Raw genomic sequence first — 19,139 nt, 5'->3', positions numbered from 1 at the left:
TTTTACTGTCTAAAGATATGATAAAAGGCATATGGCCTAATGTTAAAAGGCATTTGTACTGTGTGCTTAATAATATGACTTAAATTTTGGTCAGCCCTGAAGAGGTCAGGCAGTTGAGTATTGATTGTTTTTGGTCCCTTCCAACTATCCTATCATTTCTATTCTATTCTATTCTATTCTATATCTCAACATTCTTTTTAATACGGAAATACACATACATCATAATTAAATGCCCTTGAGAAACAAATGAGTACCGTGTGCAAACAATGAAAAACACTTCTATTACTGTTTGTAAGTCATAAATTAAATTTAGAAAAAATAAACAGTCAGAAAAAGAGATACAGTAGTTGGAGGGAAAAAATTGCTTAGCAGACTCAGGTTCAAATAGTGCTGGGAAATCTTAATTACTCTAGTCATCATCTAGCAGTTCACAAGTGTCTCTGTGCTTTTCTTAGGAAAATAATTTCCAGAGAACTCTGGATTCAAAAAAATTTTATGACTCCAAATTTCTCTTCTTAAAGAGTAGAAATGTCACTAAGCACTCACAAATTTTTAACCATATATTCTCAGTTTGAAGAAATGTATATTTTGATAATTCTACTTAACACATTTTTACCAAAATTTTATAATTCTATGGCTATCTCCATTCTCTATCTTTCTCTATACTTTTTATTACTTTCTTGTAAGCCTTTATAAGTTTTCTGCCCTTTCTCCTTCCTTCTATAAGAGTACTTCCCTTATACTTTTTGATATCTGGCTTTATTTAGTATCTTAGAAATGGCCAAGAAAAATGAATCAGGGAGAAAAAAAATCTTGCTACTGTGTGTTCCCTATTAAATGACCATTTATTTTTCCTCCTGTCTTACAGGAGAATTCCTGATGGTAGAAGGCAAGATTTTAAGATTTGTTACACGAAATTAAATCGTATGCTAATGAAACTTTTGAGAACAAAAGGATGTTATGAGAAGATTATTTATATTATTTTTTAAGGTTCTGATAAAAGTGTATGATAGATCATTACTTTGGGATTATTCAATATAAAACTTCTAAGGATTTGTTAGAAAATAGGTATTCACATATCCTATTTTTTATGTCTACTTAGAAGCAGGAAGAAGAAAGGAGGAGTAAAGATGGAGAGGTTTTTTGAAGACCTGTTTAATATTTTTAAGTCTAGTAGATAATCAATCTGTATATGTCCTCAGGGCCTTTTGGTTTCTTTGTTTTTGTTAGTGAAACTACAAAGATGGGAGTCTGAAGAAAGTAAATGTATTTGGCAGTAAGATTTCTAAGATTATTTGTATACAAAAAGATTTGTGTATAAGAAGCTTTCTTCTTAGAAAATGTTAAAAGTTTCAAGAAATAAGCAAAACACAAATGTAATCTAGCACTCAAACATTTAATCACTGAATTGCATTTGTTTAATATTTCGTTATACTTTTGTAAATAACTATTTAATATGTGCAACAAATCCACAGATATGTTATGTTTGGTGGATGAGCTCTATAATGGATGGTTCGTTAATGTCAAGATTTTTATTAGACAAAAAGTGATAATAATATCCTAAACTTCTTGATATGTTCCCATTTGGAAAGAGGAAAGGAGATATTTTTGTCATCCAACAGTCAAGTCTGGAGTGCTTAGAAGGAAAAAAGGGAAAAAAAAGAAAATCAGTCATACTGATTTTAGTAAATGAGTTGTGGTAATGTTTTGATTGAATTATTGCCTTTTATATTTTCTTGTCAATTTTCTTCTCAGAACTAGTTTTCCTATTCATGTATTTTTGCACTTCCTGCAGTTCTTAACTGTTTTTCATTACACTATCAATGTTTACTTCTATAATTGGTATTTGTCTGATGTGTTGTGCCATTACTTTCCCTTGGTATTTCAGGTTTTCTTCTTTTGACACAAATTGTTGATATAAATCAGACTTATTTTAGTTAGAACATTTTTAAAAAGTAGTGAAATTAGAATTTAATATTAAGAAACACATATAAAATATATTTCCTTCTTTTTAAATGATTTTTTTTTTCAAATTAGAGACATTTTATATACAGAGTATAGTAGAAAAACTGCAATTTTGATAATTTTAAATTAGTAATATAGTGCAATAATTCAGTGTAATAATGCAGTAGTTGCAGTAATTTGAAATATAAATCTTCTATACAATTTGATTTTACCAGGGTACTTTAGAGTTTAAGGGGGAGAGGGATGTGGAGAAATGGGTGGAGGGGGTGGGCACTAAATCAAAAACTAAGATCAGCTTATGTAAAAGTCCAAATTTTCTTAGTATGAAAAGTGGGTGTTTCACCACTTGATTGTCTTTTCATCTTCTGTATGACTCTTCATATTTAAGAAATTGTTAACCTATGCAGTTCATGCTGTACTACAAAAACTGATGAAAATTCATGTTCTCTCATGCTGACTTTCAAGGTGCAGAAAGGTTCTAGAAGATAGTGCTACATTAGTTGGTGTGTTGGGTTACAGTGAAGTTTATTTGGGTAATCACTAGGTTTAGAGATTTTTTAGTGGTGATTTCTAAGATACCTGTATATTTAACACTTGCATTGTTAGAATTTGGAAATTATGGATAGTTAGTCATATCACATGTGTAGAGTATTATGTAAATGAAAAAAAAAAACATCCAAAAAAAAAAGTAACTGACCTTTTTGTGAGTAGTAAGTTCAATGCATTTAGGCAGCAGATGTACTTCTAGACGAAATACAATGCCAAAGGTGAACTGGAAGTATTATGCATGATGCATTTGGCATATCTGCACATGCACAGCCAATGCTGGAAGTCCAAAGTATACAATACTCTTGTTTCTGTCACTAGAAATTGTGTTATTGTGAGTAAAATCTGCCATCATCACATATTGAAGATTTTAAATAATCAGTGAATTACTGATTCTGCACAAGTCAAAATCAGTTTTACACTGTATTCCAAACAAATTTTTTTCTGCCACTTCAGAAAGCAGTTGAAAGTTTAATTCCTCTTTATTTCCCATAGTATTATGCCTCTGCATATGTAATTTAAATAGTGTTGTATATACAATCTTGAAATAATGGCTTTGATGTTATCACGTTTGTCTCCATGTCCGTTAGCTTAGTGATAATGAGATAAAGTAAGAGTAGTTCTGCAGAGGGGAAGGGCTGTTTCCATTGCTCTGTATAGCTACTTGAAATAATGCAACCTGAGTGCCTGCTTTGCATAGAACAGTGGTGTTTTAGTACTCAGCTATTGAAATACTGTTTATATTTGATTTGAAAATTTACAAAATATAGAAAGGACAAGCTGGATACTTCTGTTACAAAAATGCTGTTGCATAACGAAAACAAAAGACGTGAATTTGTGGGTTGTCAGTGTTTTAAAGAAATATCATTCACATGGCTGTATTACCCTGATGCTTCCATACTGTAGAAGCAAATTTTTTTCTCATTTGGCCCTCAGGGCACACCTCTTCAATGAAGCTGGAACTGTGTCAACTGAACAATCTTCATTTAAAATGAATTTTTTTTTTCTAGTGCTTGAGAGCTTGCTTTACTTTAGATTGTTATTCAAATTTTACATCTGAGTGGGGTTTTTTTATTATATCTGTGCTTAAAAGTTCTTTACTTGAGGCCCTTTTTTAATGCACTGATTTTTTTAATGCAGTTTTTTTAATGCTGATTTTTTTAATGCCTATCCTGAAGTATAAAATGCTGGAACTGTCACTTAGTCCTTTCTTACAAGTGCTTGTATGTAGCATGCCTGCATATATTGCATACATGCACATAAGAATTTGGACAAATATGCATAATTGCACAGCCTTTTTATTAAAGAAAATAAAAAAGACAGTATTTTTGTCTTCATGTGTGACTAAAATTTTGCCTGTAAGTATTAGAATCTTCATTATCTTACATGAGAGACCATTTTGGTCAAAAATTTCAAGAAAATATTTCTGAACACATTTCACTTTAAATTGGCTGCTTGAAAAGTGTGCATGTCTCTGGTGTGTCTATTGACTGAATATTTGCTCACGCGCCTGTAATGAAAAATTCTACCTTTATTACTGGGACTTCCCCCTTAATAAAGTATTCAGATCTGTTTTCCATCTTTACAGAAAATATTTGGCCTTCTAACCTTAGAAAAAGTTACAGAGAAAGAGTGAGAGGAAGAGAAAGGTGGAGCTGTTCAGTCTGAAGAAGTGAGGGCTTTGTGAGGACTTTGGAGCACCTTCAGTTTCCTAGAGAGGACCTACAAGAGAGCTCTAGAGGGACATTTTACATGGGCAGGTAGTGATAGGACAAGGGGGGTTGGCTTTAAGGTCAAGGAGGATAGTTTTAGATTAGATATTAAGTTCTTTACCTTGAGGGTGGTGAGGTACTAGAACAGGTGCTTGGCAGTAGGTGATCCTTAGGTCCCTTCCAACCCAAACCATTCTATAATTCTATGATAATAATAATTCTGTATTTGTATTAAAGTGACTTGAACTAGGAAAAAAGCATGAACTTGAGCCAAAATCCCAAAGTAGATGCCTAAATTATTTTCAGGGTTTTGACATAATCTCCGATTTGGTTTCACAGACTTCTGATGCTACTCTTTATGCTTCATCCAGTCATGTGATCAAAAATAGATTCAGGATTGTCAGATTTATTCACATAGGAGAGGTGCACCAGTGTTCCTTCTTCTCCAAAAATAAACAATACAAATAAACAAACCTGCTGTCTTTATAAATTTAAAACTAACCAACCAACCAACCTAGAAGCCATATGTATTTAAAGTATCATAAAAAAAAAAAGAAATTAAGCCTCTCCTTGTATTATAATACTGGAAAGATGGTTATGTCATATAGGTTTTTGTAAATTTAGATTATTTTTAGAATACAATTTTGTCTTATCACTACATTCCTCTTATATTTGTATGTCTCCACAGGAGTATCCTACTTTGTTGGTATAATCTATTTTCTTGGCTCTTGGCTGTTCAAATATATGAGAACATACTAATCTGACCATATTTAAATATTTGTACTATTGTTACTTCTGAACACTTTTTCTAGAGAGAAATGGGCATATAAACTCATCTAATGCAAAAAATAGGTATTTCAAGCCCAGATTAACTGATCTCTTAAAGTGTCTGCTTTTCTTTGTGGATGGGCCTAGATGTGTACAACTATACAGTTTGTTGTCATGAATCCATCCTCTGAAACTTCTGAAAACTGAGATCTACTTTCAGTACTTACTGTCATGTTTGACATGCAAAAGAATCTTTATTTTTCCAAGTATAAAATAATCTATTTATTGGGTAGGAGATCTTTTTGTGATGGTGGGATTATTTTTATGTGTGTTCATGCATTTGCAGCCCAACACATAGTTTAGAGTCTGCATGTTTGCCCTATAAATTTCTATAACTACTCCTGCACAGTGTATTCAGAAACCACTGTTCAGTATATCAACATACAAACCCCAGTTAAGAGTAAAATTCTTCTCTTGCAAAGGTGCTTTAGAGAACTGGAATTTCTTGCCTTCCTACTGGTATTTAATAGTCTTGGCAAAGTGATGCAAATTATTATAAAACTCTTTGACTGATTTCACTGTGGTCACCAAGGCACTCTTTTAACTATTTTCAGTTCCGCCTTAGATCTTGTGAACTCTTTTGTGTACATAAACTAGGGATGTGCCATCTACATGTTTCAGAAGGAGTAGAAACAAATGAAAAAAAAATACAGGACAGTCTTCCTTTGTTAGTGTGTCATTTTGATGACTTCTGAAAATAAGGGACAGACATAACCCTAATGAGTACATTTAAACTCATTCCAGCATCTGAGATCATATATTCAAAACGACTCCCATCTTGCTTCGGTGCTGCAAGAACTAAGTCTATCTTCTGATTCATGAGGAGTTATTTTAGACTGATCCTCACAGAAAGCCAAGAGAGGGTTAGAGCTATAGTCCAACATTCCTATTTACATAGAAATAACATTTTAGAAAGCTCAGACCATGACAAGAGAGCACTGCTGTTATTCCAGTATTGCTCTGCTGTAGGAAGGTAGAGTTCTTTGGTCTGTGATTTCCCCTGAGGAGAGAATTGCTTATGGACTTCAATTAATTTGGAGAGGGGGAGGGGCTTCTCCTATTAAAAGTAAAAAACCCCCCAAAACCTAGAACTTTGTGGTAACATATATGTTTTACTTCTGCAAATAATGTATTTCCCAGAACCATTATCAATGTTTATCTGTTACATTATAATAACACACAAGTAAATTTACATTTTGCCTTTTGAGATAATAGTGTTTCTGTATTTATAAGAAAATTTGGTCTCTTCAATCAGAAGTATAAAATATGAGGTACAATGTACCTACTTAGGTTAAGTTCTCCTAGACACAGCTCCTTTAATTTATGCTGTCTTCAGCAAATTCAGCAGAATTTGCTTGTGGCCAAGATAAAACATCTTCTATATAGTTTTTAAGAAATATATAGTGTCTGTTGTGGCTATAAAGCCACTTAAGTATATTGTACATAAACTCAACTTAAAATTTAAAAATTTTAAGGAGGTCCATTTTCATGCATAATTCACTGCTTACAGGCCAAAATTATTAGAGATCAGGCACTTAGTTTAATGACTGAAAAGGAAAGTTTCCTGTAGTGTATTTGCTTATTCTTGCTTACATTTTTTATATATGTGAAGTTTTGGGTTTATTCTCATTTTATTAGTTGTTTTCTTTAAAAGATATGTTGAGGCCACAAGGTTTGCCTGGATTAACTGTTTATATCATAAAGCCAGCCCACAAGAAGGAATTTTGCAAAAAGAGATGAGTTCTGGGCTTAATGGAGAGGTGGGAGACAGCTACCTTCCATATCACATTTTGCAAATAACAGATTTTTCAAGGTAGAAAGAAGACCAGCTGCAGAACCAACAGCAGAATACCAGACTGTATTTTATTTTCTACATTCAAATACCTTTTTTCTTCCTTTTTTGTTTTTCTCACCACAGAAGAAGCAGTTATTTTTAGAGCATACATATTTATAATTCTTTTCATTTTCCAAGTTCCATAAATGTGTGATGTTTTACACAATTATGTGGTGCATGGAAATAAATACTTCTAGCCATATTTATTTTATTATTTATGCAGGAGAAAAATTAAGCTGCAAATACCATTTCTTTGCTTTGTCAGGTATACAAATTTGTCTCAATATTTATTTTTGCAAATTGTTTCACACCAAAGGTACAAAATCTGAAGTTGTGAGGTAGCCAGTACTGTAATTTGTATATACTTCCATGATAAAATTTGTCAAATGAAATATTTTAGATTGTATTGCCTGATACATGTTTTTTTGTTTTTGTTTTTAACTAGTGAAAAAGGCCATAGATTTTAAATCTAGAGGATTTAAATTGTTTCCAGGGAAAGACAACAGCAACAAGTTTTCTATCTGTGAGTGTACTCCTTTTTGTTACTTTTTTCTAGTGCAAGAGTGAAGTTTGTGGTGTGCTGTTTGTGTGTAATTATTTATGTATTCTGATAATAGAACTGGATTCTCCAGTCTGCATGGTGGATTTTTAAGTATTGTTCTACTCCAAAGACAGCTTTTCTATAAATCTGGCATTGTATAAAGACACATTATTTTGTCAATAATTTTGCAATAAATTTGCAGTATTTGAAAGGAAACACATATTCAGCCTTCTAGGTGTCAGCTGTAAATTTAGCTGTAAGAGATCAATTTTTTAAATTGAACATTAGAAGTAGGATCAAATGCTGTGCAAAGTATAGTGTATCCTCATTTACAAGCACACAACCACACATAAGGTCACTTTTTGAAATTTTTTAAAATTCATTAAGTTTGACAGTTTAGCTGATTAACTAGGTATAGCTTTAAAAATTCGGGAGATGCTTGAATTTTAGTTACAGAAATTAGAAACTCAAACTGCTTGACACCTCAGTGGACCAAGTCCTGATTATATCAGGAGGAGTCAGGCAACTTTCTAGCACAAATTAAACAGGTGTGTCTCTAAATGTATTGAAAGGATACTTTTGAAAAAGAATGTGCCATTTTTATAGAGACCTTTTTGGAATAGAACCACATTTTAAATACTTAAAAGTCAATAAAATGGACTAAATATTTAGCATATGTTGGATTATTCTACATTTCATTACTCTTCACAGGACTGAAAGGATTTGCTTTTGAAGTTCCGTAGGTTGGACATGTTTGAATTAATTATTTGTTTAAAGTATCAGTGATGGATTCAGTTTCCAGAACTTAGCAGCATTAGCATACATTTTTTTTTTCAGTGTTAGATTTTAAACTGTCAAAGTATTATTTTTTTAGACAAAGATATCTCCAAGTACCACAACCCTTTAGCATTCACCAAATCAGAAAAATAAAGCAAAACACACTTCTGTTCATTTTTTGTAATGTCATATATTACCATATTCAACTTCTCTGTAAACTGCATCACCTAAATAGTTCTGTAAGACATTTCTGGTTTACTTGAAAACCTTGTATCAAGATATTTAAAAACAAATATTCTTTTTATACCTATTGGGTGAATGGAAAACAGACTGATTATGCGGAAGAAGTAACAGCAAGATAATTACAGTAGCGTTTATAAAGTACATTACTGAGGTCTCTGTCTAATGGCCCATTTGTGATTCTGTAGTTATAAATAACAATACAATACTAATACAATGGATGGTAAAAGATATTATTTTGCACTAATCATTGCATTTTCTACTATATAAACTTTAATAGGAATTGTATATTTATAATGAAGTACCAGATACTCATGATATCCAAAGCTCATTGCTATGAAATTAGTAATGAAATTTATCAACATATTTTTGAAGGTCTTTAGATAATTTCATATGTTATCATAATCTATATGAAGCTGGACACTTCTTTATCTTTTTTGTTATTGATTATGCAGAATAGATTATGTATATGAGTCAATAATAAGTGAAGGTGAAAACCTTGGTGATTTTTACCTTTAGTGACCATAATCTTGTCATAAATAGATAACTAAGGTTTTATATTATAGTTTAGCATTTGATTCTCTAGTCACTTCGATAGCTGACAATGTTGAAGAAATAGTATTTCATAAGAAGCTTATGTATTTGGCTGTTGACAAGATAATTTTCTCAGTATGGCCTCAGTTGGGTCTAGTGTCATTGCATTACCGTGACAGATAGGGTCCTTAAAGGAAAACAATGACCAACATTCAACTGTTAGTGAAAATAAGGATGAGTATCTATTTTACATTATGTCTTTTATTAGCAATGTCTTTAGAAATTTTTGTCTAGCATTCTCATCTGTATGTCCTTTCATTATTTTTCATCTTTTTTTAATGTATTAGTCATATAACATTCAATAGTAACGCACAGGTTATTTGCACAGAGTAAAGTCAGAAGATATTTGATATGATGATACACTTTGAAACAAGTATGCACCAGCTTCAGTTTAGAAGTGTTGACACTGACAAATGAATTAATTCATGGATCTAAATCAATCTTAATTCGAACTGTGGACTTTCTTGATACCCGTTTCATGACCAGATCATGAATAAATGCTTTCCTTAGTTGCATTTAATTTACTACAGTAAATCCTTTAATTGCTTATTGTGCATAAGCATCTGAGGTGTAAAATAAAAATATATAGACAGATATCTGTGGAATTACATAGGGCTGTAGACTGAAAATCAGGCATTATGTCTATAAAAGTAACATCAATACAAAAATCCTAATCTATGAAATTACTTTTCATTAGGCACTTTACAGGAACCAGAATGGCTTTAAGATTGTGTAAATGTATTTTGGAATTGGGATCAAATTAGCAATCCATATCTGCCTATAAAATTTTCATCTGTGTCTTTAGTGCTATATATATCTTAATTTTTAAAAAAAAATAATTATTTAATTGAGTTTCTTTAACATAAGCCTTTATTTTTTTTTTGTTTATGAGTACTGATAATTCTATATCAGTATTTATACTGATATAGAATTTATATTATCATTTAAAATTATATCCTGTAGAGTGTTTCTAGAAATTAAACTTTATACAGATGGTGTCGAAAACCAATAGGATTTTCAAGCTTCCATTTTTGGTAGAAATCAAAGTGTATAATAGTTCTCGTGTCTTGCAATCCAACAGAATATTCTTTTTTATATAAATATTTGCTCTATTACCTCTGTATGGGGAAAAATTATGTACAAAAATAAAATAATTATTTGAAATGTTAAAACATGAACTATAATAGAGATAACATTGTTTAAACACTATTTTTTACATTAAAAATTTCTTCTGTGTGCATTGATATACAATGCATGGCCAAATGGCACCATTATAATTTCTATAATATTACTATCAGACATCATTAATAATTTTAACTAGAGTTTTAATGTATATTTAATGTCAGAAAAGTTTGAATGTCTTCTATATATATGCAGGCTACTTTTGATGACTCTGAGTTTCTCACGTCTCATAGTGAAGCACCCAATATTTCAATGAGAGGGTTAATTCTAAATGCTTATCCAACAAGATGGCTTTGACTGCTTTCTATGCAGTCTATGAAATGGTAGTTGTCAGAGAAATATATTTATTTCAACACTAGCATGAATATGTGTTTCTGTAGCTAGTGTGCCTTCATCACATGTACATCTATTGGAGGACAAAAAGACCGAAATCTGAATCCAGGATGGAAGACTCCTCCTGGCCCAAAAGTCCCCTGAACGCAGAAATCCAGAGATGGCCTTAGAGTGTTTATAGAGTAACCTTTGACATGTTGCAGGTGTCTTGGGATAGAGGAGAGTAAATACTGTGGTTCCAGCTGACAAGCACTGAGCTTGACAGGTTTTTTGAGTAGTGTGCTGTGTTGAGATGTTTTCTGCTTAAGCATGTACAACATTTGCCTTTGGCCTTTGGCTTTCTCAGGGCTACCAAACCAATTCTTCCTTTTCTGTGTGTGTAAGAAGACAAATTTCAAGGAAGAGAAACCCCCAAGGATTCTGAATTATATTTTTGTTCATTAAAAGCTGACAGTTAATGAAAAGCCTTTAAAAGTATAGTTAGAATATACTTTTTTTTTATTTTTAATCCAACAGTATGGTTACCCTAATTATATGCAAACCTTTTCCTTAAAGGGAAGTAAAATTCTAATATTGCAAATCCATTGGTCTAGTTCATCAGTAATAAAAATGAATAAAGGTTAAAATATTTCTCTGCTTAATACAAATTACTTGGCCTAGTGTCAACTCTTTTTTTAAAATATTTTTCTGTCAAGCCATGAATTTATCAAGTAATAGCAGACTAACATCCTTTGCTAATTTTCTGCTTTTGTGAATAAGTGGTTGAATATGCTGAGATATGGTTAGATTGTTACATAAAAATTTCTGGAAAAATAGAGAGAATGGTTCACAGGAAGTTTCTTTCTGAAGATATGTTTTAGTTTATTGTAAGATAAATGTATTCAAATCAAACTGGCATTTTGAGTTTACCTTCAGATCACCATATTTTGGGTATATATCCATTTTCAATACTGATTAAGGACAGTTCTCTCAGCAAGAGTTTACACATTCAAGTTATATTACAATTGAAGGAGAAAAGGTCAGCTCTTAGTGGGGACGACATTTATTAACGTATGTTCAAAATAAAATCTTACAGCCCTAAACCTGATGAACGTTCCTTTAAATGTTAATGCTTCTAAAAAAATAATAATAATATTTCCATATGGATTCAATATTATTGCAAGCAAACAAGATAGCTGATTAATGCATCGAATAAAAAACTTGTGTTATTTATTTGGAAAAAAAACCAGAAAATATATGCTTTGTTATAGGGAGGAGAAACTTAGGTATTGAAACTGGAGGTTATATGCGTGATCATATTCTGTAGAAAATATGTTTTAAAAGACCTAAAAGGAAAAGAATATACTCTCATATTTTTAAATTGCTTACCTCTGTATTTTTTCAAAACTTTCTTACTTTATCTATTTTTTGTTTATTTTATTTTGTTGTTGTTTGTTTTTGTTTTTGTTTTTTTTTTCCAGTAAATGAGGGAGGTATTAAACAAGCGTCCAATTTGTGTCCAGATCCTGGAGAACCAGAAAATGGAAAACGGATAGGCTCAGAATTTAGGTAAAATATAAATTCTATCATTGTATAATTTCTCTAATACTGAACTTGGAAAATTATTATGTTGAAAATATATTTGCGTTGCTGAGTACTTTTTCAAAACTGACCTTCTTAGTAAAAAAGTGCACTATAATTCTCTATAAAATTATGTGATGCAATATAGCATGTACCTAGTATGCAAATAGATGAAATATCTGCCTAGGAGAGATCATGTATCTCTGAAAATCTGACAAAAATAGGATTGAAGGTAAGTTTATGTTATTTTCTCATGTAAATACTGTGATAGATTTATAAATATTGAGCATACATATTGTACTGGAGGCTTTTGCAAAGGACAAATTAAAACTGAATATAACACAAGAACAATAAAACCTCAGAGAAGAAATTTCAGATCTTACTGAAATATTCATTCAGTCTTACAGAGAAATTACAGCCCCTAAAGTGTGTTTTTCAGGAACCCAGAAGTTTTATACATGCAGATGTATTTCCCTAGCAGTCATCACATTGGCCTAGAATTCTTAATCCAGACCATTTTTTATTAATTTTTCTTCTATTCACAACTATCTTTCAAATTCCTTATCTTGTAAGAGAAAAAAAAGGCTTCCAGTACTCTTTCAAAATATTCTGTTGTTTTAGCAATTAACTTGACTCTTAATTCCAATATCACCAAAGGCTGATGAGTAGAGACAACATAATGAATTTTTGAGAATGTTTTGGATTAATTTTAATATATTTTCTGAGGTTCTGATTTTTTTCCTTTTCAATTGTTGAACATTTATTTAAAAGGGTTAGCATATGCATATTATTTTATATTTGACTTACACAGACACTTCAGACTGTATAAAAAAAAAATCAAATCTGTATTCTTGTTTCACATCATATGCTAATTGCACATTATGTTTGCAAAACATGAAACACCTTAATGATGAAAAAAAAGACAGAAAGAAGTAGAAGCATGATAATTTTAAAATTAATTGGTTTTGATACATTCAAGTTTGTTTTCTCTATATTTTGTATTGTACCTATCACACAGCACACATCTAAGCATTTGAAGAGAATTCTTAGAGTAATCTGGATGTACAAAGATTTTACAAAATTATGATATTTCATTTTTTATGTAACTTCTTGTACTTTTTTTTGTGTGTTTGTCTTTTTTCCTTGTAATCAAGCAGAAGACAGGATTGAAAATTACATCCTAAGTAAATGTGCTAGCTAGCAAACAGTTATTACAATTTCTCAATTTTTCATAAGTCTCCCTATTTCTCTAGTTTTGAGAAAAGCAAAAGTTCAAAGTGCATCTGAGAAAGCTTTCTAACTAATTTTATAAAAATGCAATTTCTAAAGTTAGTTTTCAAAATAAAAAGTTTTACTTTCAGAGAAATAAAAAAACCCCGCTGTATTTAAATGTCATATTTTCTAGTATCATTATTTTGGATGGTATTTTGTATTTTAACTTCAAAAATATGGCTTGAGAGCAACACCATTTGACAGACAACCTGCCAGTTCTTTTCTAGTGTTATCTCTGCAAGTGATCATGAAAAGACCTACTTACATAGATTATTCTAGTTAAACTTATGTGAGGGCAGTACCTCGAAAACAATATGCTCATGATCATGCCCTCATCTTTCTTTTTAGATCAAAATGTTAGGATTTCAGTTAGCATTATTTTTAACTGTACACTGGGATGATGAATCAGGCTTTCCTATTTCAAATGCATTGATGAGAAAATCAAAGGAGAAGGCATTCAAATTACTGAACAATAGTATCAAAGATACACAAGTACCAGCATCAATATATTTTCCAGTGTTTTCCCTAATTTCTCATTAATCTTGGTGACATTTTTTTCTCTTAGAAAAAAATCCCCCAATAATCTTTATGGAGTTATACTTGTAAAAAACAGCACTAGTGCATATTAGTAAAATGTGCATTTAGCTAAAATTGGAAACTTCATACATTGATAAAGTTCTTACAGGGAACAAAAGCAGACTAAAAATTTTCAGCAGACTAAATAAAATACCTGTTTAAATTTCAATTCCTGACATTATAATAATGGTTGTTTAATTGCTTCATAGGATTCCAAAGTAAGAATGTTACAAATTATTATTGTGTTACATTTAGTTAAAAACATCTAGTACCACGGAAAATCTTTTCCATTCTGGCCTATACCTGGCAAATAGAAAAATAACACATTTTCACCTTTTCCTTCTTGAAGTCACTCTGTCTGTAATGAAGGAAATAGCTTTATTTTAAGCTTGCCTCTTTTTTCCTTTCTGAAAAGAAAGTACAATTCCAATTATAATGCCTTAATTTGAAAACACAGTATTTTGAAGAAGGGCGTAATTCTGTCTCTACTAAGATCAATCATAATTTGATTTCTGTACAATTTAATATATTTTAGAGAAGAGCATGCTCTTGTCACATCTCCTTAGATTTCTTCAATTATGAAGGGGTAGGTTTGGAAGCATTGCATTGAAGTTTTACTTCTGTTCTGATTACAAACACTACCTGCTCTCAGCACATTAATTTCCCCTTACATGGTTCTTACACAGATTTACAAAATCTGTAATTCAAGCTCTTAGACAAACTGGAGCATTCCATGACATTATTTGGGGCCTGTAAATTCCATGTTTACCCTTTTGAATATTTTTTCTAACATTAAAATTCCCCATAGCTGTATTTTGAAGTACTAAAGGTATTGTTTCTGATCTGGCTGGATGCATATTTGAGCATAAAAGGTTTTGCATAGTGAAGTAAAGTCAAGAAGATTTACCTATAGCTGCCATCTTTTCCTGTGCTGAAAAAAAACATTCTACTTCAGAAATAAATCTTCCCATCCCTAGGAGTTTCTTAAAATTTCAGACACACTAGTGATTATTCATCTGAAATTTGCAATTTTACTTTGCTTTATGTGTCAACTACTAAAATAAATATTTTTAAATCTCATAATAAATCTTTCTCACATGTCCAGTTTTAGAATGAATGCTACCATGTACAAATATAAGATGTAATAGAACAAGAGAAAAAGTTTTCACATGGCCTTGTTTCTATTTTTCTTTATTTCTAAGTGGAATAAACATATCCATATTCAAATCCTGAATTATCCTTGAAAAAGTGTTTTATTATGAGGCAACCATGTTCTTTCATCACCATCTCAAAAGTCTATCTATCTTCATGACATGAATGAACGAGCCCATCTCTATCCCTCTACCTCTGTAGTGTGGTCACACTAGGATTTAAAGATGAGATTCTGATCAAACCTGTATTGCAACAAAACAGTGAATACTGTTGGACAAAAATGCTGATGTAGTCTTAAAAATATATATTCGACTGAGAGATGGCAGAATATGAAATTTATGATAAGGAGAGTTTGTTTTACCACAGGTTGAATTACAGGCTAACTAATGATAATATCTTCTTTAATTTTATATAATAAATTAGTTAGTACTTATTTTCTTTGGAAGAATGAAGTTCAGCATTAATTGACTAGATTGACTATAAGTTTCACACTTGAATTTCCTTGAATCTACTCTGAATCACATATCCTTCTCTGCAGATATGCAAGGTGATCTTCTAGACTTGGAAACTTGAAGCCAAACATCCTGAAAAATAAACCAAACTTTGCAGTGTGAGATATGAGGCTAGTTTATAGGGGATCTGTGCACCTATCACTTTTTAACAGTTAAGTGGATCCTTTGTCACGGACAAGTGTCTGACAGTACAAGCTTTGTGAGAAAAGATTACACTTTTTTTTAAAAGATGACTTACCAATGACCTCCATAGTGTCAGGAAATCCTCTGAAACTGAAATTTAGTCATCAGTGTAGTTTTTTCAGCACATCAGTGTAGTTTTTTCAGCACTCAGTAAGGATTTTTCTTGGTCAGAAATTTGGAATATTTAGATATTCTAACATTATCTAATGGAATCCCAGCATTTTGCAGTAATATTTCCAAGTAATGTAAAAACTAATCTGTGAAAATATTCCTATGGATGTCCTTGAGAGACATGCTGTGACTTAGCTTAGCTCTCATACTGTGACTCAAAGACAACAGTAGAACCTATCTGTAGCTTGCACATAAAAAAAATTATGGATCAATAGTGTGTAGAAAGTTGCCAGGTTAAAAAAAAAAAATCACTGTTCATAATCTTGAAAGCTTACATGTCTTTTCTTTATTTTGCTGCAGGCAGAAGAAATAATATATGTGCTGATTGTTTCTTCATGCTAGGATTAAAATATAGGATATTGCTAAATTTACAATTTGATAGAGGTGGACTTTAAGAACTAATTGTTATTTCTGGCTGTACATTTTCTTCTATGGCTAAAAATGGTGTCCTCTCTCAAATTTGTTCAGTTGCAGGCATGAACTGAACAGGTTAATACATAATAAAGATAGTTTTGATTCCTTGTATTGATTATTTTTCAACACTAATTTTAAAAACTTATCAAATAATGGAGGAGAAGAACCTCAAATGAGGTAGTTTGCTACACAAATGCCAACTATTAGAATAATACTATTCAGTATAAACTTCATATGAAGTTCAAAATTTTAAACTTTTTCTGTCTCATCCTTTAGAGGTTCTGTAGTTCATTTTGGACTTCTTACTGCTTTTACTTTTTGTTGTTTAAAGAGGAATTGCAGAATTGAGGCAAATTATGAAAATTTTAAAAACAGATACGAACTTAAAATTCTGTCAGATTTGTATACTAACTTCCTTATTTGATATCTGTTTATACATTTTTCCTAATAAAAACATACCCAAATTTTGGAGTTTTAATGAAAATGAAAACCTAATGGCAATAATCTTTTGTCCTATTAGAAATAGGAATTTGCAAATAAAGTTACTGAGAGACACTCAGGTCAAGCATTCACTTTTAGAGTTATGAACTGCTTTAACACATTGTGTTATATATGCAGAAGTTTTGCATTAATTCAGGACAAATTAAGCAGTTTATGTGAGTCATAGAAATATTGATCGGAAGGGTTCTTCAGAAGGCATCAAGTCCATCCTCCTGCCCAAAGTAGGACTAGTCAGATCTGCTCTGGCTTCGTTTAGACAATCCTGAAAACTCCCAGGATTAAAGATTTCACAAGAGTTTGTGTATGCTCTTACAGCTCTGCCGTCCTTTGTTGAAGGAAATTTCTTATAAAGTAAAATTTGAATCTTCCAAATTGTCCCTTGTATATTATCTGGCACATTTAGAAAAGTTTGGTTTCATTATCTTTGTAATGGCTCCTGAAATTGTTATGGTCTGCTATTAGACAGTACCTTAGCTTTGTCTTTGTCAGATTAATTAAGCCTAGTTGCCTTAACTTTTTATTGTAGGTCATATGCTTTAAGCTTCTGATTAATCTCCAAATTATTGAGTTTTTATCAATACCTCTCTTGAAGTGAGAGACAAAACATTGGGCTTAATATTGCAGATATAGCTTCACCAGCTGAGATCTGCTGCCACCACTTCTAGTATTGATAAGTATGTAGTTTATTTTATTCAGGATGAGAACATGTTCAATAGTGCAGAACACTGTATCTCTACTTGTTGAGTTTCCTGAGGTTTCTGTTTTCCCAGTGCTGGACTTTGCCAGGCTTCTGGATTGAAGGTCTGATCTTCAGTGTGTCAACTACTTTTCCTACTTTAGTTTGATCCATAAATATACGGATCCATAAATTCTGTCTCCCCATCAAGGCTGAGGATGAAAATATCAGACAGCAGCAGACCTTACGTTGATTTCCCAATGCTCAGATTATTACTGTCAACCAGCTGAATATGAAGCGATTGATTTCTACTCTTTAAGCACGGCTTCCAGGCATATTTTGAATATATATCGATTCAGTGTGTATTTTGTCAGCTCTCAAAACACACTGCTGTAAAAGGTGCTCTCAGAAACGTTGCTGATGCTGAACACTGTTACACTGAGCACTGCTACATTTACCACTGGGCTATGCAGCCAGTCATTTTGTCATAGAAGACAATCAAATTGATCAAGTATAACTCAACTTTAGTAAATTTGTGTATGTGCTCTTGATTTCCAGTTCATGCTTTACTAGAGCACATGTTCTTTCCAGAGATCAATGCAAGATTCTGAGAATCTGCTTGCCCTTTAGAAATTTGATGTTATGTTTGCTTTCTATGATCAGTCAGAACATCTCATCATAGTTTTTCAAAGATGATATCCACCTTGCATGGACTCAGGGAGATTTTTCAACAGCCTTTGGAGAAAGATATTGGCCATGTGCCCTTGAATGCAGTTGCCTCCTTTTACCTGTTATTTCCCAGTATTGTCTGTCCCTCTTCTTCACAAATTATCTTGGTACATATAGATAACTAGGAGTACATCTGCTATAGAAATTGATGCAGAAAAGGCATTTAGTGCTTCTGCCATTTCCGTATTGGATTTCAGCACCACAAGATTGCTTCATCCATTCACAAATGAACCCACGTTGTATATGAACTTGCTTCTGTGACTAATATACTCAAAGAAGCATTTTTGCTTACCATTGTGCCTTACTAGCCTTAACTTTAGCTAGGGTCTCATTCAAAAATCTAATTCAGCCACCCAGGGACTACTAAATTAGTAGATCCAGTTCAGAATGTTCATTAACCATAAATGACCAGAAGATGCACTGAACTATAAATGGTTCCTGTATTCTAAAGATTTTCTCTGAGCATTAACTTTTCATCACTTTCAGTGTTAGCATACTGAATTCAATGGCCATTGACTGCATCCACAAAAAAAAATTTTTATGAATATATTCTCATTCTGAAATTTTATGAGATTTTCATTCTGTCCTTAAGATTTTTCCTTTTTTTGGTGATGTATATCTATATTGTATACTGCAATGAACAGCTTAATAATTATATCATGCTTCAGTGCTCTTGAGATTTACAAAGCAGAAATAGTCTAATTTTAGGGGGCTTCATCTGGTGAGAAGTTTGGACCAAATGTAAGTCAGGACATCAAACTGTCCTTATTTTTTCCCATTATTTTTGGTTATTTGTTCCCACAATCTGTTTTCTCTAAAATAATACCTGCTCACTATTCAG

The 19,139-nt window shown here is 31.9% G+C and overlaps 1 protein-coding gene across 3 annotated transcripts in view; it reads left to right on the top strand.

The window, feature by feature from the left end:
• Positions 1-19,139, top strand: part of CSMD3 (CUB and Sushi multiple domains 3) — a 577,908-nt gene that overhangs the window by 234,433 nt on the left and 324,336 nt on the right. For 2 of the 3 annotated variants that reach the window (XM_041407557.1, XM_041407556.1), the window contains 2 exons: positions 7,331-7,408; positions 12,013-12,100. In XM_041407557.1, the coding sequence (XP_041263491.1) occupies positions 7,331-7,408; positions 12,013-12,100 (166 nt within the window). The remainder of the gene's footprint in view (positions 1-7,330; positions 7,409-12,012; positions 12,101-19,139) is intronic. The other variant, XM_041407558.1, reaches the window with a different exon arrangement.

This window comes from Onychostruthus taczanowskii, unplaced genomic scaffold, assembly GCF_017590055.1.
Source record: "Onychostruthus taczanowskii isolate IOZ18803 unplaced genomic scaffold, ASM1759005v1 scaffold27, whole genome shotgun sequence".
Taxonomy (NCBI): Eukaryota; Metazoa; Chordata; class Aves; order Passeriformes; family Passeridae; genus Onychostruthus; species Onychostruthus taczanowskii.
This window is presented reverse-complemented; position numbering and strand designations above follow the sequence as displayed.